The sequence below is a fragment of the Mchenga conophoros genome, linkage group LG6 (assembly GCF_057382185.1).
Source record: "Mchenga conophoros isolate Kocher_MC1m ecotype Shallow Benthic linkage group LG6, M_conophoros_male_GT1.1, whole genome shotgun sequence".
NCBI lineage: Eukaryota > Metazoa > Chordata > Actinopteri > Cichliformes > Cichlidae > Mchenga > Mchenga conophoros.
In genome coordinates, this window is record NC_140531.1 from 27,003,794 (window position 1) to 27,028,114 (window position 24,321).

The following is a 24,321-nucleotide window of genomic DNA, read 5'->3' on the forward strand; positions in this document are numbered from 1 at the left end:
TAGAAAGTAATATAATCAGGTTGCAGATAGGTATGTCAGTGGTAAAAACAAAAAGACATGGAGTCGTTTAGTCCTCCAGGCAGATTAATAGAAAGACAACCTCAGGGGAATAACTCAAACTCCCAAAGAAATGTCTGGTTCAGACTGAGGTTATTTTAGTTAACTAAAACTCAAACTCAAAATTGAAAACATTTAGGAAAAAATATTAGAAAATGAAAACTACAACACACCAAATAAAAAAAATACAGAAAATGTTGTTACTTTTGGTAATTTTGGTCAAATTTGTGAAAACAACCTGCATGAGGAGGCATTGGTTCATATATTTACTGAAAAAGGCTGTTTGTGAGTCTGCTGCCTTGATAAAACGTTGTGTTTGTATGCATGTCTTTAGTTTTTTTGACCTGTGTGGCTAAAAGACAGATGGCTCTATGGTATAGTGGTTGACACATTCACCTACACATAACATTTCCCCAATTTGAGACTGGGTGGAGGCACAGTAGATTGGTACTCTCAGTGTTGATACGAGTCCCAGATAAAAGGGACTTTCCATATGCTTGAAGTTCTTATAAGAACGTTGACCTAAAAAAGAACTTAATAATGTCATAACGCTATCAAACATAATCAGATGTTGAGGTTTATCTGTTTTATGATGTTTATGATGGCTGTGGCAGAACATGTGACTGTAAAACCGGCTGCGTCACCAGCTAGCACACACACACACACACACACACACACACACACACACACACACTGTGTGATCAATCCTGCTTAGTATAAATTGAAATGTATCAAATAAAATTAACCTGTGGAAATATAATTTACTTTACTTATTAAAGTGTTTTAACCATACTGATCAAATATACCTTTTCATCCCTCATGCAATTAAACACCTGTTTGTTGATATTAATATGTAACTTATACACTTTGTTAAGTCTACTTATTACCTGCCACTATTTTTTTTCTTAATGCCTGAATACTAGACATTTTCCAAAGCTTGAAGCAGACTGTTGAACCATGAGATTTAACTCAAAAGATTAAATTGGAGTGGATATACTAAAAAATATGAGTTCATTCAACACTAACATGACTGATGTTCAGGGTTGTGTAAGGACTTCATACATAGAAAAACTGTAAGATAATGTAAGCAGACGATTAAAACATGGAATGCTAATGGGAAATTAAGCTAAAAAACTGAACGTGAATGATATGAACTGCACTAACTTTTTTAATAAGTAACAGTGGCAAAATAAATTGTATTTATTTATAGCTGTCAACATTTTAAGAAAAACAGTTTCTTACTACATATTAAATTAATTTTCTGATATCACTGAAAATCCGAAGGAAAAAGACAAAAATAGGGAACAACATACGTAAGAAGAAAAGTTGGCAACTGGATTTCTTTAGGTTTGCAAAGACATTTCACCTAAAACTACTCAATCTACTGAAAACTACTCAAGACTTCCAGTTGCCTCTTTTTACGCTTGATCGGGGTGACTGATAAATTACACAGACATAAAGAAAAATACTCTGGAAATGAGTTCGTTCATTCTAGCAACATCAGTAAAATAAAATGACAATGTAAGAAGTGACACTGTTACAATAGAAGTAATGGGAGCTGTAATTTTTCTGCATGCGCACAAAGTAATCATAAAAAAAGATTGATGAAACTGTTATGGTGATGAAAAACTGTGATAACGGATAAAAAATGAGTGAAACTGTTATGGTGATGAAAAACTGTCATAGTGGAGGAAAAATTGTTTCCGAGCATGGAGGGCAATCCACAGATCAGCGCTCCTGTCAGTTAATGCTCACTGGAAATATTCGACCTGAATGTGACATGTTTGCATTGAGCGGGAGCACTGTAGCGATAATTGGTGTTATGTTGTAAGTTAGTTAGCTAAGGCTAAGCAGACCATCTTTTCTCTTTGACCTTACATTAAATAGACATAATGTTCAGTGGTAATGTTCAAATATACCTTTTCATCCCTCATGCAATTAAACACCTGTTTGTTGATATTAATATGTAACTTATACACTTTGTTAAGTCTACTTATTACCTGCCACTATTTTTTTTCTTAATGCCTGAATACTAGACATTTTCCAAAGCTTGAAGCAGACTGTTGAACCACGAGATTTAACTCAAAAGATTAAATTGGAGTGGATATACTAAAAAATATGAGTTCATTCAACACTAACATGACTGATGTTCAGGGTTGTGTAAGGACTTCATACATAGATTACTTTTGAAGTCTGTCTTATCACCAGTGTTCATGATAACTTAACTGCTTTCTGTGTCCTGCAGATAAAAGCAGCAGCATTAATGGAAAATTCAACTCTTATCAAGTCTTTCTTTAATAATTAGCTTACGTATTATCTCCGGCCACTTTATTGGCACCTCTTACTAAAACCAGGTTGGACTTACATTTGACTATAGAAATGACTTCTATCTTCATGGCATCAATTTAAAAAGGGACTATAAATACTTTTTAAAGATTTTGGGGCTTATTGACGTGAGAGCGTCACATAGCTGCCTGAGATTTGTCAGCTGCACATTCATGGTGTAAATCTCCCCTTTCACCACATCACAAAGGTGATCTACTGGATTCGGATCTGGTGACTCTGGAGGCCATTTGAATACAGTTAACTCATTGTCATATTCAAGAAGCCAGTTTGAGATTACTTGAGCTTTGTGACATGACACTGTGGTCATAAAGAGAAAGAATACTCGGGTAGGGTGTGGCATTTAAATGATACTGAGTTGATACCAATGGGTTTGATACAATGCAGGATGCATCCGTGGTTTCATGTTGTTTACATCAAAATGAAACCCTACCATCCATCTGTGTCACAGTAGAGATTGAGACCCATGCTTTAAAAGTATCAACATCAGCTTTTCTCTAACAGCATGGTGGGAGTTTCTAAAAATAACGGAGTCTTCATTAATCCCATGCAAACGTACACCTATCTGGAATAACCCTGACATATTACAAAACAATAATATGATTAATTTCCCAGAATGGAGTTGTAAAGGAATTAAATACTTAGAACATATATTAGAGGGAACAGAATTTATTCCATTTGACAGACTAGTTGAACAATATGGGATCAACAAGACAAGGTTTTTAGAATATCAACAAATTAAATCCATAGTAAAAAAGAAATTTAACCTCAGTCAAGTTGAATTACAAACACCACTAAGTGCGGCACATTTTCTTACTCTTAAATCCCCCAAATTATTATCTAAAATATACAGAACACTTTCTAAATTAGATGAATCAATATCCCTTCCTACTGCAAAGTGGGAAGCAGATTTATCAGTCAACCTAGACCAAAACTTCTGGTCTCAGATTTGCTTAAAAACTTTTAAATTAATTAAAAATCCCAGTCTGCAATTAATACAATACAAAATACTTCATAGAGTGCACTATACAGGTCATCGGATGTTCAAGATGGGCTTTACATCTTCCAACAACTGCTCACACTGTCAAGGCAATACACCAGACAATTACATCCACGCTCTTTGGTTCTGTCCACCAGTGCAAAAGTTTTGGCGCGAGATATGTGAGGACTTATCGAAGTGTCTGAAATGTAACATTCCAACCTCCCCCTTAGTGTGTTTGTTGGGCAGCTTAGATAATGTCACTTCAGAAAAGAATATAGCCCATATGATCCTCACTGCCCTATGCATAGCCAAGAAAACAGTCCTCATGAACTGGAAAAATAAAAATAATCTTAATTCTAACCAATATAGAAATTATCTATTAGATTACATTAGTCTTGACACAGCCTCTGCCACCACATTAGATCAATTGCTCTGGGCCCCTTTTATCAGCTCCATCACCTAGTGGGGGTGGGGGGTCATAGTTTGGTCCCGCCTTCACTGTTGTGATTGGTGAGGGGGTAGGGACAGGCTTAGGGCGTCGGGGGGTTCCCCGGAGGCATCTTCCTTGGGGGGCTCAACCCGGGGTAGCGGTCACGTCCGGTTGAGGGCTCTGTTGGCTCTCAGGTGACTGTTTCCTCGCGGCTGCGTGCAGCGGGGCTAGGGGAGGGTCTGTGCTGACGGACGTGGGTTACTGACCTGGCAACCTGGCTGCCCCTGGGTGGGTCCGGGATGGGCGTGAGGTTTTGGGGGCGCTCCGTCTCTGGGCTGGGGCCCGGGCCGGGCCTCGGGGGCTCGGGTCCTGGTTGGTGTGTTGCCGGGGTTGTGGGCGGGTGGGTGCATGGGGGCCCGGCCCTGGAGCAGGGTGCCGCCGGTGCATCGAGCTGCCTGGGGGGCTCTTCAACTGGTGGGGGGGATGGTCACATCTTGCAGGAGCTTTCTTCTCTCAGGAACTCTCTGTAGGAGGGGGAGATACAGGAGAGGTGGAGGAAGATCTCAGCCTGGGCGTTTACCGTCTTATGTAGTCTGGAAGATGTGTGGTTGGTGGGGTGGGTGCAGTTTTCTCTGTGGTGGGGTTGGGTGGACTGTCCAGGGCTCTGTGGAGCCGGGGGGGCGCTACTGCACTGGGCCCCGGTCTGATGGGCCTGGGCCCCCCTTCCCTGGCGGGTCGCGGAGGGTGGGAGTGCCTACTGGGGTCAGCGGGGGAGCTGGCCCCAGGGAGGGGTTACCTGCCCCTCCCTTCCTTCCCTCCCCATCTCCAGCTGCCTCCCTCTTCCCGCTCCTCCACAACCACCCACACATGCAGGGCCTTGGAGTGGGGGTATGTCACCAGGGTGCAGAGGAGGCTACCCCCCCCCCCCCCCCCCCCCGTCCCCTTCTGGCTGCCTCTGCCTCAATTTTATCCCACAACTTAGACATTCACATTATTCACACTCTCATTACACATACATATAGGATCTTGGGGGTGGGCACAATCACGGAGTCCAAATCACCATCAGGGTGTATACCTCACCCCTGACGTCGTTGCCCACCTCTCAATTTTAAATACACTTAGTCATTGAGGGTTAGCAGGAGGGACTATGCGCTTACCTGCTGCTCCTTGGCAGGTAGCTCCATGCCCTCCTGGGTTTTAATTGCACCTTAGAACACACATGCATCAACACTACAATGAGCGGGTGGAGGGAGGTTTGGAGTCTTCTCCCACCCCCATTCTCTGCGGCCTGCTGGAGCGGGAGGGCTAGTAGGAGGAGTTGGCCGTCCGACTGCGGTCTGGGGTGTGGGGCCTCCCTGCTGCTGCGGAGTCGGGGTGGTCTGCCTCTCCCCACCGCAGGGAAAAGGGTAACACCACCTGGGTCTGGGTGCAATTCCCCCCTCCAGGGGCAAGGGTACCTAGACCCGGTTTGTAGAGTACGCTTGGGGAGTGTGATTGTGTGTACAGCGTCTCTTTATGTCTGTCTCCACGTTGGTTAAGTGTGGAGTGAGTGCATATGAGAGCATGAGGGTGGGAATGGATGTTTGTGTCTGTGTGTGCCTGTATGTCTGTGTCTATATGTCAGGTTGGGTATCAGACGCCACCTCTCTGGGGACACCTCAGGCCCTCCAAGGTTTGGAGGCCTATCTCCACCCACCACCACTTCCCCTGCCGGTGGCGGACTCCCTCAGGTGTCGGTGTGTTGGTGGTTCTTTGTGTCTGGGGGTGGGCGTCCGGGTGCACACCGGCTCACTCCTTGGCGGCCGCTTGTCGGGGCCTGGGGCCTGGGGCTCGCTCGGGCCCCTTTGGAGGTGGGGTGCCCCCGGCCTCTCGGCCTAGGGCTCGGTCACTCAGGCGCAGCTGGGGGCCGGCGGAGCTCACGGGCGCGTCACTGCAACTCCCCCTGACTTCTGCTCCGCGGCTGCTGGGCGAGCCCTCATCTGGGACTCTCCTCAGCTCTTACTGGGACAGTGGCGCGGCTGCCCCTCTGTTGGTCTTCCATGGTCTCTTGTGTTCTGGGGGCCTCTGGATGTCTGGAGTTTTGATCTCCTCCATACCCGCTTCACACCCTGGAGGACGGGGCTGTGGCCCCCCCACACTCCCTAGCAGATCATTACATGGAGAAACCTTTGGAATGCAAGCATGCTGATCCACACAGGTATGCACACATGGGTATTCACAGACGCGGACTAAAGCTTTCTTGGCTGCTGCCTCAAAGCACACTGTGCGCTGTCTATCTTGCGTGCTGCACAATATCGTTTATTACTTAGTAAATACTGATATCTATGACTAGCTAGTTTATTGTGATGGTGCTTTGTTTTCTCTATTATTATGTTGCTCTTTGTTGTTTGCTGTCTCCTCTGTTTGTTTTTTTTTTTTTTTTTTCCTCCATACAGGTGACCCAGGAGGTTTTTTTTTTCTCTCTCTTCCCCCCCCTTCTCACCGTCTCTTCTCCCCTTTGGTTTTCTTTCTTTCTCTCCCCCTCTCTCTCTCATTCATTCCCCCTGTCCTATTTATTAAAAAAAAAAAAAAAAAAAAAAAGAGATTGAGACCCATCAGAATTTTAGTCAGAAAATTGCAGTTTCAGTTTCCTGTTCTTGGCTGACAAGTGTGGCTTTCTGCTGACGTCACCCATCTGCTTCAAGGTTCCACATGTTTTCTGTTTAGAGATGCTCTTCTGCATTTTTGGTTGTAAAAAGTGGTTATTTGAGTTACTGTTTCAGCCAGAAAACTGTTGCTCACTGGATATTTTCTAATTTCTGGACCATTAATTGTAAACACTAGAGACGGTTGTGTGGGAAAATTGACAAGCCTGTCTGGCACCAACAGCTATGCCATGTTCAGAGTCACTTAAATTACTTTTCTTCCGTATTTTGATGCTCAATTTGAACTTCAGCAGGTCGTCTTGACCATGTGCATATGCCGAAATTCACAGAGTTACTATCATGTGATTCATATTCGACTTATCAAACAACTGAGAAGGTGTACCTAAAAAGTTGTAAAGTAAGATAAAAAATTCAAGTAAACTACAATCAATTATGGCACAAGTTCAGTTTGTTCTTTTTATTATTTAGAAGTGATCATACATAAAAAAATAAACTCATAACATTAATTTAGTGACTGTAAACCACTGACACAAAGAAACCAGAGTTCTCTGCACTGTGCATCATTTCAAGTGTATCAGCACATACAGCAGGAGACCCTCACACAAACATAAATAAATCACAGTATAAGTGTGTACAGATACATCGTTTTAAAAGTAAAAAGATGTTACTAGCTTTTCCTCTATCTTTGTATGAAAGCTTTAAAAACCAGAAGAGGCAGAGCATTCAATGTTCAGCTGAAAATCTGCTTTGAATCAAATACTAGAAAACTTTCCACAGACAAAACCGCTTAGCAAAATTTCTCCAAAGTTGAATTATCGATCTTTTCCAGCCTTGCAGTAGAGAACCATTGAAACCACCATGGCAGCGATCTGCAAAGACAACAGTTAATCAACATTAGATCTAACTACAGTGATCTGAGATGAGATACAAGTTACAATGTGGACAAATTCTGTGTCATATTCTGTACTCTGTAAGATGCAAATTGCTGAACAAGCTGTGGACTTTGCTGCAACTGTCATGCCATTTATAAGGTAAGGTTGAGTCAAATTATGGGATGTTAACTGAACTGTTTATTTTATTCAAAAATAAATAAGGTGTTCATTTGGGCTGAAACTATTTCCCCTTACTTCAAGAGTCAAATCAGTATGAAAATTAACTTTTTTTTAAATATGTTGTTTCACAGTAATAAAATTAAAATGAATCACCCAGAAAAAAGACACACACACTGTGTCATCTAGTATCATTTATAAGTATATGTAAGATATATGGCCATAAAGAAATTGAAGATAAAAATATACACAATAGATAATAACTAGCATGCAGTATATAACTGATGGATGACGAACGTGAACGATACCTCGAGAGCAGCGATCCCCATTGCCACACCTGCAATGACCAGAGCGTTGTCCTCTATCAGCTGCAGCAGTTTGTCAAAGCAGCCATCGATGTTCTAAAAGCAAAACAAATGTTTTTAGCTGAGGATGGGAAACACTGCTGTGCACTGTACATTGGATTCATTCTGTTGCTGACATGCATCCAAATGTAGGCTGGTCTCATACCGAACGTTGCGCTTTATTTTCATTGCATTTCTCAGCACTGATGGTTGAATTACAGCATGGGGCTGGATAGAGAGCACCGTTAATGTTAAAAGGCGAGTCTGTAAAATCTGTGTAGTTCCTGTATCCACAGCATTTAAGCTAGAAGAGAGCAAAAAACTGTTAATGCAACAAGTTTTTAATTACCATAACAACAGAACAAAATTACGACTACAAGTTTGATTAATGTGTAAAATGTGAAGTAATTCAAAATGTTAGTCTTAAAATTTTGATCAAATAAACCTCCATGTGCAGATAGATCACAAACCTTTCTCTTAAATAAATAAATGGGTACAGTACCTCTTTCATTGTGTTGTCCCAGACAGAAGTCAGCTGGTTTTCCTTTCCATAGTTGTTTTTAATGCTCTTTTGGACGTTTTTCTCCAGTTCCTGAAGAAGCTCACCAGCCTGAGAGACACAGACAGACAGTAGCACGTTATCATGCTTTTTAGTTTCTAAATCTGACCATTGGCAGCTCTTGCCAGATTTTGCTCTTCAGAGCTACTTACCACATCTTTGAAGACAAAGAGCACAATGGCTCCTGCAACCTCGATGAGGAAGATAATCAAAACAATACTGAAGAACTAAAAGGGGGAAAACGAAAAAGCATACTGTAAAACATTCTTAACAGCATACTCTTAAGGTGTCAGTGGAGAAACAGATGTATAGTTACAAGAAAGTACCTGCTCAAATATGAAGCTAAAGAGTAGCTACAGAAGAATCACAATCTTAAGTCACTATACAGTACATGTCCATTAATACGGTAAAGTTTTCAAGATGGCTATTTACTGTGCATTTCTAAGTCAGTGTAACAGCAAACCCAGCCCTAAAACACATTTATTTCCTGCAGTGTTTGTTTTTTTGTGTGCAGTACATTAATTGGCTGTTGGATATGCCTTTCCACACTAACTGCCATTTGTACACGACGAGTTTTGTCTTCTTTATCCACTCACATCTATCATATTGCCTTTAGCCTCATTAATTTGACAAGAACTAGCGTCAGCAGTCATAAAGTGCTGGCTCTGGTAAGTCAGACTGTTGAAGAATCTTTCAAGAGCACCTGCACCTGTTTTCAAATGTATCGATAGCACACGAAGAAGAAATTTACTGATGTGTCAGTATTTGGTCACATCATGTGTGAGGACACACGTCTTTAAATGAATGGCAAAAGGAAATACTAAACACTTCTTTTAAACATTTTTCTGACTCAGCTGACTTAAATATAATTCTCTCTACTCCCCAGTTGTAAACTGAAATTGTCATCTCAAGGAAAGACTTTGGTGCCATGTTATATTTTATTGATTTGGGCAAAGTTGCAAACTTTATTATCCTACTATTACAGACACAGAAGACCATATCTGCTGTTCTTTCTTTCTTTCTTTTTTTTACAAATGTTTTATTCATTTATTTTTATTCCAAACTTTGCTCACCGTCAGCAGCATGCACTTGCTCTCCCTGATGGCACCGCAGCAGCCCAGGAAGCCAATCAGAACTAGTACAGCACCCACGGCGATGAGCAGGTAGCTGACGTTTGCCAGTTGTGATAAGGAGGAGGAGTCTTCCACCTCATCCAGTATATCCAGAAAGGAACTCCTGTCCACCTGCACCCAAATTCCCACACCCAGAATGACGGCACCTGCTAACTGCAGGTTTATGAAGAAAGAAAGGAGAGAAAGAAAAAAACTGTAAGATAATGTAAGCAGACGATTAAAACATGGAATGCTAATGGGAAATTAAACTAAAAAACTGAACGTGAATGATATGAACTGCACTAACTTTTTTAATAAGTAACAGTGGCAAAATAAATTGTATTTATTTATAGCTGTCAACATTTTAAGAAAAACAGTTTCTTACTACATATTAAATTAATTTTCTGATATCACTGAAAATCCGAAGGAAAAAGACAAAAATAGGGAACAACATACGTAAGAAGAAAAGTTGGCAACTGGATTTCTTTAGGTTTGCAAAGACATTTCACCTAAAACTACTCAATCTACTGAAAACTACTCAAGACTTCCAGTTGCCTCTTTTTACGCTTGATCGGGGTGACTGATAAATTACACAGACATAAAGAAAAATACTCTGGAAATGAGTTCGTTCATTCTAGCAACATCAGTAAAATAAAATGACAATGTAAGAAGTGACACTGTTACAATAGAAGTAATGGGAGCTGTAATTTTTCTGCATGCGCACAAAGTAATCATAAAAAAAGATTGATGAAACTGTTATGGTGATGAAAAACTGTGATAGTGGAGGAAAAATTGTTTCCGAGCATGGAGGGCAATCCACAGATCAGCGCTCCTGTCAGTTAATGCTCACTGAAAATATTCGACCTGAATGTGACATGTTTGCATTGAGCGGGAGCACTGTAGCGATAATTGGTGTTATGTTGTAAGTTAGTTAGCTAAGGCTAAGCAGACCATCTTTTCTCTTCGACCTTACATTAAATAGACATAATGTTCAGTGGTAATGTTCATCTAATCTGATTTATGGGGAAAAGCAAATATTCACATTATCGAAAACTCTGACTTAAAGCCATATCTGAACAGAGAAAGTGGGCTAAAATGTACGTCTTATTGAGACTACCTATAAAAGAGAATAATTCATACAGCCAAATGAAATGGTTTGGCCTTTTTTGATTCACTACTCTCTGTAAAGTCTTCTTTGTAGTCTGGTGTAGGATGTGAAACCAAGCTGTTGAAGAGATGCAGACAAACAGAAGTTCTCTCTTTTTTCCAACTTACAAAGATGCCGCCATTGAAGATGAACATCATAATTTTGAGAAAGCCGGAACAACACATTTTGGCTGATTTCTGTTTTTTCACTCTGTTGAAGAAACAAGAACAAAAAAAATTATGTCAGTTCAGGTGAAAACAACTTATCTAGTGTAATTACAATTATTCTTTTTCAGCATTTAACATGGGGAACTTTTCTTTTACTGCTGAAATTCAAATCAGTAGCAAGAGGCAGACAACACAAGCAGTGGCCAACATGGGTCACTCGGCATTCGCTTGGGTTAAACATTAACCAAAGTAGCTGGCAGCAAAAGAGTGGGGGGTCGTAATCTTCTTTAAATATACCAATCGTTCCATGCTGACGTCATGCAGTTTCGGTTGAACCATTGCCCAAGTCTACATGTTATTTTTTATTCATTTTGCTGCTAGTTATTTAAATCATCCTAATCTAGGCACCTCAGCTGGGTGATATGCTTGCTTCTTTTTTCCTTGCATTAAAGTCTGTATTTGGTTGAGTTGAGGTAAAAAAAAATAGCTTCCTCTAGCTTTGAACTGCAAGTGTGCTGAAATATTACAGCTGAGGTACCTTATCAGGTTAGTGGTTTCACAGTTTAGGTAGCACAGGAGTGCCATAAAAGAGGCACACACAACCCCTTGTCCATTAACTTGCACAACCTAACATGCCTGTTCCTGGTATCAGAGAAATAAACTCCGTTTTATAGTGACTGTCATGTTCTTCCTTATTGCAGCTTTGACAACAGCAATCAATTGGACCTACTTTGCAGCTGCAACCTTGTTTCCATGAGGCAATAAAGTTCCCTTATAACACCTCCATGTTAATTTCTGAATACATACTCGAGCAGCCACAGAAGAGGGGAATAAATTACTTAAACTCTAAGAAGAAAAGATGTTTCTGCACCAACACTTTTAATAGAAATGCAGCAGCTAAATAACTCAGTTTGATGGTTTTTTTTGTTTTTTGTACCTGTTTTTATACACAATAATAACACTTGGATATTGCTAAGGAATAGTAATCATGTCACTACAACTTGCCTAATGTTAATAAAATCCTTTGATTACAGAACAAACCATTCATCATCCGGATGAGCTTTAGATTAAGGAAGATTAATAGCAGTGTAGTTGTGGAGTTTGAATTAAAAAGTGAAGAAAGCAACTATACCTGTGTTGTACTGAGGTGTGCGTGTCCGCTGAGGTCTGATCAGCGAGGAGTGTCTGTGCATCGACGATTTGGACTGCCCATTTAAGTTCTCACAGGTCGCACAACCCCATGACCAACACGCCCACCATAGGACAGACACACACACACACACACACACACACACACACACACACACACAGGGTTCAAAGTTATTTTCAATCACATTTCACAACTTTCCATGACATTGAGATACGTTTTTATGACCAAATGTCACGAAGACAAAAAAAATCAGACAACAACATCATATAAAGCAATTTAATCTGACAAGAGATATTTTCTCAGGTGACGTAATTCAGTCACAAGCTCCTATACAAGGGTATCTGGGAAGCATGTTTTCCAAAACTTCCTGGTTTCATTGTTTTCTTGCAACTCATCAAGGGCTGAAAAAAATACTAATTTAAAATTCAATTAATAATCCAGGTTTTTCATAACAAACACGACTCACACAATCACAATTGTGCTCTACACAATAAGATCTTTCTTGGTGATCAGTCCAATCAAAGAAACCATGGTGATCAAATCAATGCAGGTCATGGTCAAAGTAAAAGGTTCACTATTAAAACACAGTAGGAAGTCCAGTGTGATGTCATTGAACAATTAAAACTGTCATGATAAACGATAACTGGTTTACTCGTGGAACATTTTTACGATAATATTTATGACTTTATTGATTTGTCGTGCTATTGATTAGTGAATGATTTCAACACTGCATGGAAACTTCTGGGAATGTTTTATTATTAACTTCATGGATCATTAGGAAGTACTTAATCTGATTCAGCACTGGTTCCTTCCCGGCTCCCTCAAAATGACATTTCTTTTGTATAATAGCTTTAAAATATCAGTGCGCAAAATTTACCCTTCATGCATTAAAAGCTACCTTTGAAGCACATACGCTATATTGCCAAAAGTATTTGATCATCTGCATATGAACTTGAGTGACATCCAATTCTTAATCCATAGGGCTTAATATAATTCCGTAAGGGTTAGTTAGTGTATCTATGGGAATTTTTGACCATTCTTCCAGAAGTGAACCCTGAGAAGGTCCGGCCCGGAGTCTGTGCTATGATTCAGCCCAAAGGTGTTCTGTCAGGTAGAGGTGTTTGTTCTAATACCATCCATCCATTCGCGCTCACATTCACACCTATGGGCAATTTGTTCTAATACCACCTAAGCAAAACTACACCAATTAAATGTCTATAACACAGTAACACAAAAGTGTGCCGGCCACTCACAGTGTTTTATCTCCTTTCTGATAATTCACTGGAGAAAACTGTCTTTCCAAGCAATGACTCATCCATTTAAAAACAAATTACAAAACTATACATGAAATGTTTTCATACAAATGAGGCCAACAGACATAACATACATATTCCTTTCTTTTAATTTCAACTTTATTTTAACTTTGGACTAACATTAATAATTAAATGTATAAAAAGAAAAAACAAATACATTACTTAAACACAACAGATGATTATATTCCTATAAAACATCCAACAAAAAAATGTGGTTTATTAACTGGAACTCACGCAGGGCTATCAGGCGTGTGTGATCTCAGCTTTCAAATATGTTAGACTTTGTACTGTACCTTCTTGCTCATTTGGTTTACAACAGGCAATTTCAACAGAAGTCACAGTGATGCAGTTTTGTGCGACGCCCACTAGGGGGTAGCATGACACAAGTCAATCGGGGTGATTCCCCATGCAATTTCAGTCTGGCACATGGCTTTCTTTCACATCCTGACCTGCAACAGGTGCTGTTCACTGCACTGTGTGAACAGGAAACGATAAAGAGAAAAGGCTGCTCAGTGGAGCTCTTTGGCATCTTAGTGTAACAGTTACATTGGGATTACAAAGACGATCCTTGAATCACCACCGAGTCAAGAAAACCAGGAACAAAAAGAAATATAAAAAAAAAAAGAAAGAAACTGAACGCCAGGCATCCATGATTGCACTGCAGTAACATTTGGTAAAGTACAATCACAATGAAAGATTTAGGGGCAATTCTGGTCATCTGTGTAAGTGTGGGCACCTATATTTAATTATTAAACCTGTTTTATCAGGTTTTACAATCAGTAATCAGCATGCACAGCCACCCCGACTGCTGTTGGGTGTGTCCTTCAGGCCATCTCCCTTGTGATTGGTTGCCGGATTGGCATCACCGTTGACGCTCTCGTTCATCTTCTCGCAGATGACGTCCACCAGCTTATCAAAGACCTGCTTCACGTTGATGTTATCTTTGGCACTGGCCTCGAAGAAATGGAAGCCTGGCGAGAGAGCAGAGAGAGATAAAGAGCTTATGAGTGATTATTAAATAATGTTTTGTTCACGTGTTTTCATGCTGATAAACACCAGCGCGTACTGACCGAGCTCTTTGGCCAGTCTTTTGCCATCTTCAGTCGGCACCTGCCTGTCATCTTCCAAATCCAGCTTATTGGCCACCAGCACCACCTGAGCGTTGTCCCACGAGTAAGTCTTGATTTGTGTTGCCCTGAGAAAAACCAAAAAATCCAAACCATGTTCACAACTCTACTGTATATCACCTACAGAGACCCTCAGTCCATCACAACAATGAACCAAAGTTGAGTCTCTTCTGATTTCTAGCATTCAAGTTCACTTTAATGGCAATGAAAAGGTTATTAATCACTGAAGGAGATCACTGAAGATGCATGGCACAAAATGATAGCACACTGTATAGACGAATAAATAAGGAAGTTAAGACACCAAGTAGTGCAAGATGGCAAACAGGATTATGATAACAATATCAACACACTGACAAATGAGACTAAACCTGTTTGAATGTCACATGATCTCGTCTTCTCATTGGTGTTGCTGTGAACACAATAGGCTCTGCTGACAAAGGGAAGTGGCATTAAGAGATTTTTGCTAAAAGGATTTGATCATCAAATGAGAGCTTTCACTAGAGTCCAAAATTCAAACGTTTCCGGATGTGTATGTTATTAGGAGGACTGTTTATTGCGCCTATCGATTGGTTTCCTTTTCATTTCTACAGGTTATGCAGTGGAACATTGCATTTCTTTAATATAACACAGCAGAATGATAATGCTCCTTTGACATTATTTGTAGTATTATTGTCAACCTGTTGCTATATGTGTTGATTTTTTTGATCGTTTCCAGGTCAAAGACGGAACCCCCCCGCCCCCCCCAAAAACAGTCTTTTAGAGAAAAGCCATAAGATGAACGTATCCATGGCGACACTGAGAAATTCCCTTTCTGAAGCGCACTGAATGTTTTCAACATCATAGCCTTTGTAAACTAAACATCATGGTCAAAAGACAGATCTAATTGCAAAACCTATGGACACACCTGCACATCTACACAGTGGATGCCCAAAGCATACTGTGCCTTTTTTGTCCTCGTGGACCTTAATGAGGGCCGTCATTAATATAATGAAATTCACTGAATTTATAAGGACTTGAAACCATACACTCCTAAGGGCAGAGGTTACTGAAGTTACAAAGCAAACCAAAGGGAACCAAGAGCCATTTTCGCACAGATTTTTCTGAGGATTCATTGGTCAAGAGTTGTCTGCAACCACTGGTTGCTAGGGAAAAATGTGTATTCCTTAACTGCTCGGCAGTGATTCATGGAAGCTACTGGCTGTTGCTGGATGAAATGAGATGCAAAGAAGGTGCAAAGAAGGTTCAGTAAGTTCACTTTAATTAGAATGAAAAGGTTATTAATCACTGAATAAAATCCCTAAGGATGCAAGTGAAAACATCACAAATGATGAAAGCAGTATTCAAAATGAAAGACTGAATAAACTGAAACTGTATGGCACAAAATGTCAGTGCAATATATAAATGAATAAATAAACAGAAATATCCATTAAAAACAGTGCACTGCTGTCATGTCAAGTCAGCTAAGAGCCCAAGTAGTGCAAGCTGGCAACCCGGATTAAGATAAATGAGACTTAACCTGTTTGAATGTCACATGATCTCATCCCCTGATTGGTGATGCTGCGAACACAATTAGCTTTGCTGACAAAGTGAAGCAGCATTTACAGATTTTTGCAAAAGAAGACCGTTGGAAGAAGCTCAGAGTGGGATTTAGAGAAGTCTGAAGCAAAAGCATCTGATTATTGAAAACAGACTGAGAGCTTTCACCTGATATCATTTTCTCACTTTTGATGAAAGTCGTGTTTCAAGTCTTTTGTATCTGAAGTCTTCGACTAGAGCACTGGTAATGATAACATAAAGTAACAGTAATTATAACACACACACACACACACACACACACACACACACACACACACACACACACACACACACACACACACACACACACACACACACACACACACACACACACACACACACACACACACACCTTCAGTTACCCCAGAATTCTAGAGGCAAATGTTGACTTTTTACTCCACCATATTAATTTAAAGGGCGTTGATTTTCAAATTGTACTTAGAAAACATACACTGATCAGTAACTGACGGATTAAATTAATATTTTAATGTTTCCCGTGGTGTCCATTTTCAGGAGGACTGTTGGTTGTGTCAATTGATATACTGTCCTTTTGTTTCTACAGGTTATACAGTGGAACATTATGTGTATTTTCTTTAATTAAACACATTGTTATATCCAATTTTTTAATGCAGCATCTATTCTTGTGAACAAGAGTGCTGCTTTTTTTAATTTTCTCCAAGTGATCCAAAAAAAACAACAAACAGTTGAAGAAAATGATAAGATGAATGTATCCATGGCGACATTGAAAAGTTCCCTTTCTGATGTTTTCACCATCACAGCCTTTTAAACTAAATGTCACGATCAAAAGACAGATCTAACTGCAGAGCCTATGGACACACCTGCACATCTACACAGTGGATGCCCTAAAGCATATTGTGTTTTTTTGTCCTTGTGGACCTTAATGAGGGCCGTCATTAATATAATGAAATTCACTAAATTCAAAAGGACTTAAAAGTAGTGACTGAGACCATACACTCCTCAGGAAAGAGCTTACTGAAGTCACAAAGTAAGGAAACCATGGGCCATTTGCCCACAAATTTCTATTGAGGTTTCTTTCGTGTCGTCATGCACACATTGCTCAAGAGTTGTCTGCAACCACTTGTTAGGGAAAAATGTGTATTCCTTAACTGCTTGGCAATGATTCATGGAATTTGCTGGCTGGAAGGAATCAGATACAAAGAAAGTGCTGCACCAAAAACCTCCTAGTTATCGCTGTTTTTTTTTTTTCCTGTAGTTTTTCGTGTTTGTCTACCAGCCCAACGTCAAAGTAGAGGTTGTGTCTCTGCTCTGCAGCCAGCATGTTTCTAGAAGAACAAATCTTTTACTTTGAAGGCAAACGGGTCTTCAATTCTGGTTCATGTTGCACTTTTCAGTTTCCCTAGAGGATAGCTGGACAGGCTTTGTAGACAAATCTGCCACTTGCATTAAAACTAAGACTGCAGCAAAATTTCAGCAACCAAAGCAAGGAGATTTTACTAATTGAGGAATAAACATTTTCCCTAGCAACAGCTAGTTGCCATGGGGGTTACTGACCAGTCTGTAGCGCAGCATGAGTGGGATGAATTAACATTTTCCCTGTCACTGCCATCACATTCAGCAACCACTCACAACCAGGGAATATCCCATTTTTCTTCACCATTGCTGGTTGCCAGATGGTCGTGAACTGGTCCCTAGGCCTGTGTGACTGAGGCCTAGACGTGGCTGGTGTTCACGGGTCTGTAAAACCTCAACACAACCACAGCGTTTTTTTGCAACCAAAGTGTCACCTCTGCTAGCCATTAGAAAGAAAGCAAGTTTAAGGCACTTCTGTGCAGGTATCACTTTTTAGACCAGTGAAACCCCCCCCCCCCCAAAAAACACATGCCTTGGAAAAATGCCTTCAGCCACTGGAAAACACACATGCCTATTCTGCATTAATTATATGCTTCATCTACCCACCAGTCCTGAACAGCACAGAACGACTCCTGGCTCGTGATATCGTACATGAGCAGAAATCCCATGGCTCCTCTGTAGTAAGCTGTGGTGATAGTCCGGTAGCGCTCCTGCCCAGCTGTGTCCTGTAAACACACATTGAATGGTGGATGAATTATTTTTACTGGCCCAACTCCAGAAATCACACAAAAAAATGAAGAAACAACAACCCTACTGAAATTCAATTTCACCACATGCAACAAATTTCTCAAAAGCAACATGAAAGCTTAAAAAAAAAACACTTAAAACACTGAAAGTTGTTTGCAAAATGAAAACATGACAGGGGAGCAAAAGTAAACGAATGGTTAACTCTGCAGAAAATGTAGCTTGCCATCACCAGTGTGTGAATGTGTGTGTGAATGGCTGGATGACTGAATGTAGTGTAAAGCACTTTGGGGGTCCATAGGGACTAAGTAAAGCGCTATACAACTACAGGCCATTTACCATTTACCAAAAGCAAAGGTCAATCATGAACTTTCTTAGAATAGAATAACCCCTCACTTTTAAAATGTTGATGCTGCCACACCCTGGAAGCACACTAGGACACACTCTCAGGTCTTGCCTACATCTCCAGATGGTATTTTTCCTCTTCATGTTGCCTTGGGAAAAACCTTAAAGTAACAAATGTAACACTCCTGTGGATTCTTTGAAACTGCAGTAAGAAAACTAAGACTTTGAAACTAACTTCTTTAAACTTTCTCCCATGTAATGTGATGCCAGTAGCTGCTATGGACCTCATTAACACCACTGACTCTAATTGTACACATTCCTGGGCTTGTCAGCAACCTACAATTTATGTCACATGTAGCTGCGCTTATTTTAATGGTCCTAAGAAATCCCATTAAGTCCCTCAGCAGCCAATAACCCCGATTCTAAAGTGAAGGGCTCATAACAAAACATTTTCACAACCAATATACTGCGTGTCTTTCCTGAATATAAAACCTCAAGTCAACCAGCTGGGACGTTAAAAATCTGCTTGCTTGTTAATGCATCGGTAATAAAACTTTTACTGTTATTTATCTGAATTTTAATATGGTTATCTTTTATACTACTGGTTCATCATTTCACTTGGCACCTTCCTTGTGTGAAAGTGTGCAGCTGGATCATTGTAAAGCGCAGCCGAGAAGGCACGGCCCGCTGAATACATTAACTTCAAAAAAGATGCATTACTTTCATCTAACAGGAGTACTGTGGGTGAGTCCTCGCCTTCCGCTAACATTCAGTAATAGATCTGTCCTGGGTGTCAGTCTGCGCGGTAAGCACATTCGGCTCCTGCAGCTCAAACCCATGCATCTTTCATGAACCCCGCCGTCTGGGGACAATGTTAAACATCAACTGTTATTAACTCCAGAGAGTGAGAAATTAGTTCACATCCATGACAGGCTGCAGCATGTAAGAGGGCAAATCAGGGAATGGGAAGAGGATAAACACTCCATGTTGTGTAACAAGACTTTGAAAAGCTCTATTCATTTGGCCCCTCCTTTGGTTGAAGATGTATTTTAAAACCTCTTTGCCACAGGTAACGACCCCACATAAATTACCACTCCGACTTTAAAGAGACTGGAGCATTTTATAGTCAATTTTGTTGATATATTGTGTGTCAAAGCTGTTCTCTGTACAGTAGATTTTTACTCCGGTGTGGGGAGACCGGAGTAAAAATCTTCCTGAGCATTCAAGTGGAAATTATTAGGGACTTTTAAGATCTCAGTTATGTTCAAATGGAGCTACCTCTACATTAAGTGCCTCTAGGAGCATCCCAGACATCTATCACAGTCAGAGTAGTTAAAACAAGAACAACAAAAAACGGATAGGTTTTGTGTGACAGCTTGATTAAGATTACATTTGGTCAAACTGCAACACTGCCAGTGAGCTTTTAGTTCTTGGCTGCTGCAATGAATAAACATCTTTCAGTGAGTCAACAAACCTTGTTCTTGCCCTAATCATTATAACTATGTGCATGTGGTGACAAACAGTTTGAAAGCAGGAAGAAAAAACAGGTGTTTTTCTTTGGTTGGAAACCCCCCCGAAGTAAAATTAGTGTCTATTATTCCACGTCTTCAGATTAAAAAAAAAAACGTCTTGGTTAGTACTTCAGCAAAACGCCACAAACTATTATTTTAATCATGAGGACTGAAGACATAATTACACTAGTGTATAAGCTGCTATTGTGCTCCCAGTGGCCTAAACCGCCTCTCCTCTTGCCCTGTTAATGGAGGTCAAATACCAGGTAAAGAAGTACAAAAGAAAGAAATAAAGAAAAAAAAAAAACAGCGGATGAGAGAAAATAAATCCTTTGCTTAGAGGGTTTAGGGGGTTTTCGATCCTAAGGACTTCTTAAAAATACTACCTCGCAGTGCAGAGGCTCTATCTCATGCCCAATCTCACCCAGATCTGTAGCTTGACCCGCTTGTTGTTCCTGTAGATGGTCTTGACTTTGAAGTCGATGCCCACCGTGCTGACAAATGCTGAAGTGAATGAGTCATCTGCATATCGGAAGAGGAATGAGGTCTTTCCCACGCTGCTGTTGCCGATGATCAGCAGCTTGAACATGTAGTCAAAGTTTTGGTCGGCTGGATCTCTCTGCTCGTGAGCCGCTCCTGGATCTCTGGCTAAAGCCATCTATCAAATGACGACAGACAAAAAGGAGAGGCACATGTGTGATCACTGAGATGGGCTATAAAGCATCTTTCTTTTTTGTTGTTGTTGATAAATGTTGTCTTTTGTGCTTCTTGTATTAAATATTGTTTGCAGCAATTTGTAGTGGTTGTGTGTGTACATTTTGGTTTTCTGTAGTGTCTGTTGTTGATTGCTGTCCCTTAAAATGCCTAAAAAGGGACAAGTTCTGCCAGTTACCTGTGGCTGGTAATCCTACATATACTCACTGACCACTTTATTAGGTATGCCATGCCAACAATGGGTTGGACCAATTTTTGCCTTTAGAATTCCCTTAATTCTTTTTTGCACAGATTCAACAAGGTGCTGGAAATATTTCATCAGAAGATGGGTACACGATGGTCATAAAGGGATAGACGTGGTCGACAACAATACTGAGATGGGCTGTGGTCTTTAAACAATGCTCAGTTGTGACTAAGAGCTCAAAGTGTGCCAAGAAAATATCCCCCACACCATCACAGCACCACCAGCCTGAACTGCTATAAGGTAAGATGGATCCATGCTGATCTTGCAATCGATTTCTGCTGTGACTCATCAGGCCAGGCAACTTTTTTTTTTTTCAATCTTCTACTTTCCAATTTTGGTGAACCCGGGTGAACTATACCCTCATTTTTCCTGTTCTTGGCTGACAGGAGTGGCCAATCTAAGTAAACCCTAGACATGGCTGTGCAGTCCCAGTAGATCAGCAGTTTCTGAGATGCTCAGACCAGCTCATCTGGCACCAGCAGTAATGCAACATTTAAAGTCACCTTTCTTCCCAATTGCAATGCATGCCATGCACCGCAGCAGCTCATCTTGATCACGTCTATATGCCTAAACGTACTGAGTTGCCATGCGATTGGTTGATTAGATATTTGCATTAATGAGCAATTGAACAGGTGTACCTTACACCTGTTCAACTGCCACACAAAAATAACACAAGTACAAGAACAACACAGAATAGGTGTGGCTGTAAGGCAGTTAAGGACAATTACATAATTGCAGGCTCAGGGTGCTGCACTGGGTCAACTGCTGGTAAATGCATACATGTACAGGAAGAAACAGGATAGTATCTACTAGTTCCTGTTTTTAATCAGTCACATAACTGCTTGGCTTTAATGCATACAAAAATAATCTAACAGAGTCTGACTTGCCAGTAATCTCAATATATTATATCAATATATATCAATATATTGCGCAATGATGTCTTATAGCAAAGACAGGAACATGTGACCATGGTAGGGAACGTCGATGCCGATGTCAGACACGTCATCTACACAATCAAATGCCCATTGCAAATAAATTTTAAATAAGGAATTTTTAGACAAAGGCAATGCAGATACATTCCTATAATTGAACATAGTCAAATGTACTGGTTAATCCTTTCAATGTTAGATGATTAGCTAATGTATGAGCTCATGTTAGTTTCCCTTAAATGTTAATATTGGAGGTTTAATGTTTGTTTGAATTAAAAAACAAAAGATGGCAACTGAAAACAAAAAAGGAGGGGGAATACTAAAGTTAAGAATAGCACTGGCTTTCGCAAAATCCAGGATTACCAGTATATCAGCTGTGGTGTCACAGTGATAAATATCAGCTATTTGAGAATTCAGGTTAACACTCAGACGTCTGAAATCCATCCACACTAAGAGCTGGGCAGATGCTGATGTTGGTAAATGGAAGTGTTATTTTAAAAATGGTCCGTCTTCCTCCCTGATTCCTCTTAGCGCTTATCACTGTGCTATGAATCACAGCCAGGGCGTGCTCCTTACTCTTTTTCTTCCCTGGACCGGTCACCTCCTGCTCTCTCCATCCATTTGTCACAAGAACACATGTTAAAAACGTATAGGATCGGTAGAGACTGAGCGGTGGGAAGGGGGCAATAGATTCTCCCCCGCTTGTGTATTTTATCTATCACCCATCTGGTCATTCATTCACCCAGTGACACTACTACTTACATGCACACACAAACACACTCCTTACTCTCATTTATCTTCCTTCTCTCCTCACATATTCATCCATCTATGCATCCCTCCTGTCATCATCCGGCCAGCCAGCTTCCCTCCCACTCTTAACTCTCTCCTTCCTCCATCACTCGGCATCAATCCATCTACATTCATCTATCTACCCCCCCTTCTCCCTCTCTTTCTCCTCCACCCCCACCCCCCTCCTCTTCTCTCAGGGGTTGAGTCCTGCTCCTCCTTGGCTGCTGAGAAGTCTCTGGAGACCAGCTCAGCATTACAGCTTCCAAGATCATAAAAGAGGGGCTGAGCGGCATGCTGCTGTACACACTCAGCAGAACATCAATATCCGCGCATGCGCCTACATCAGCATGAAAGTACCTGGCACACACTGAAGTATGTGTGTGTGTGTGTGTAGGGTCGTGTATTTACTTTAGCTTGGGAAAACATGTCAACTCTCATTAATGCACATTCAATATTTGACTTCAGAGCATCTGACGCCTGGTTTGTAACTGCTTTAGTCAGTCAATGCAGTGCACGAGAGCAGCTGTTTCACGGGACACTTCATTGCCCCACTTGTTGACACCGAATCCAAATATCTGTGTACAAATTAGCCCGATTAACCACGAACAAAGTTCATATTCTGAAGCCACCGATGACACTTGTAGCCTTTAACTAACTAAGAGTCTAAGTTGCCTACACCGCCTTACCATACGGCAGCTCAGCTACAAACCTGATGACATTTAACAGCCCCCGTCTGCCTTTGCATACAACTGTGAGTGAATGCAAATTACCTCGGGTGTTGTTTATGGGTCTGTCTCCTCTCTCCCTCCCGAAGTGTTCACACGTCTACCTGAAAGTCGATGAGTGTGTACTGGCTGCTGCAGCTGTTGCTGTCTGTCGGGCTCTCCTGCTCAGGTGTTCCTGTCCCGGATCTCCACACTATGCATGTGCATATCTATCACTGGGACGTCCAACACGCAACTTGTCAAGTCATGCCCAATATGAATCACGCACTTCCGGTATAAACTTTCAAAATAAACATTACAAAAGAAAGCTGACGTTTTAGGGTAACATACATCTGAGTGCAAATTTCTGGCAGTTGGGTGTATTTGTTTCCAGGAGTTTTCAGACAAAGTTGGCTCACCCTCTGCATTTCTATGTAAATTAATAAAGGATAACAATTTGTTCATCGCGGGGTTTTATATAGTAGGCAATCTGCACCCACTGATGGCAACCGAAGGAAACTAATAAATAAGTTGAGGGAGAGCTGAAGGTGTTGAGAAAATCTTCGAACTCCATTTCATAATGAGCTGAGCAGTGTAGCTAAGCAACAAGCCGTGCTCCTTGATACCGGTACTGTTTTCTCATTACTTGGCCATCTTGTGCAAAGAAAAAAAAGACGAAGAGATTTTTCAAACTCGGTAAACACGAAGGAATCATTTTGAGTCAAATGCAACTGAAACATTCAAAATCAAGCGAACATTTATTCAAATAATTAAAGAAATTAAGGAAATCGTGAAGGAAAATGGGCTTGGTATACCATTCAAGTAAATTTCATTTAATCAGGTTCCATTAAACCTAAACTTTTACATTGCACTTATATAACGCATTACACGAAAAATTTACATGTAATTAAAATTGTTAAAAGCAGAATTTGGGGCACAATTATTTTACTTTTTCTTTTGAGTGTACGATCAGTTCTCGATGGTCAAAAAACGAGTTTATACTGGTTTA

The 24,321-nt window shown here is 40.7% G+C and overlaps 2 protein-coding genes across 2 annotated transcripts; both read right to left on the reverse strand.

The window, feature by feature from the left end:
• Window positions 1–6,887: 6,887 nt before the first annotated feature.
• tspan34a (tetraspanin 34a) lies at window positions 6,888–12,063 on the reverse strand. Its single transcript, XM_085277157.1, has 8 exons — window positions 11,968–12,063; window positions 10,797–10,878; window positions 9,483–9,695; window positions 8,562–8,636; window positions 8,353–8,460; window positions 8,017–8,154; window positions 7,815–7,907; window positions 6,888–7,326 (listed from the first exon to the last, which is right to left on the reverse strand). Exons 2-8 carry the CDS (start codon window positions 10,851–10,853, stop codon window positions 7,270–7,272), a joined length of 741 nt encoding a protein of 246 aa, XP_085133283.1. The 5' UTR covers window positions 10,854–10,878; window positions 11,968–12,063; the 3' UTR covers window positions 6,888–7,269.
• A 1,316-nt stretch (window positions 12,064–13,379) lies between these two features.
• Window positions 13,380–23,808, reverse strand: LOC146572773 (ras-related protein Rab-3D-like). The gene is made up of 5 exons (XM_085277168.1): window positions 23,379–23,808; window positions 20,357–20,590; window positions 17,939–18,057; window positions 14,369–14,493; window positions 13,380–14,269 (listed from the first exon to the last, which is right to left on the reverse strand). Exons 2-5 carry the CDS (start codon window positions 20,588–20,590, stop codon window positions 14,082–14,084), a joined length of 666 nt encoding a protein of 221 aa, XP_085133294.1. The 5' UTR covers window positions 23,379–23,808; the 3' UTR covers window positions 13,380–14,081.
• Between the last annotated feature and the right edge of the window lie 513 nt (window positions 23,809–24,321).

Coding starts and splice junctions, on each gene's coding strand:
- tspan34a (XM_085277157.1), bottom strand. CDS start 10,853: ATGTGTTGTTCCGGCTTTCTCAAAATTATGATGTTCATCTTCAATGGC. Junction 8,155..8,352: donor GGGACAACACAATGAAAGAG/GTACTGTACCCA, acceptor GCTCTCTTCTAG/CTTAAATGCTGTGGATACAG. Junction 7,327..7,814: donor TGGGGATCGCTGCTCTCGAG/GTATCGTTCACG, acceptor TTGTCTTTGCAG/ATCGCTGCCATGGTGGTTTC.
- LOC146572773 (XM_085277168.1), bottom strand. CDS start 20,590: ATGGCTTTAGCCAGAGATCCAGGAGCGGCTCACGAGCAGAGAGATCCA. Junction 14,494..17,938: donor TTCTGTGCTGTTCAGGACTG/GTGGGTAGATGA, acceptor GGTTTTTCTCAG/GGCAACACAAATCAAGACTT. Junction 14,270..14,368: donor AAGACTGGCCAAAGAGCTCG/GTCAGTACGCGC, acceptor CTCTCTCGCCAG/GCTTCCATTTCTTCGAGGCC.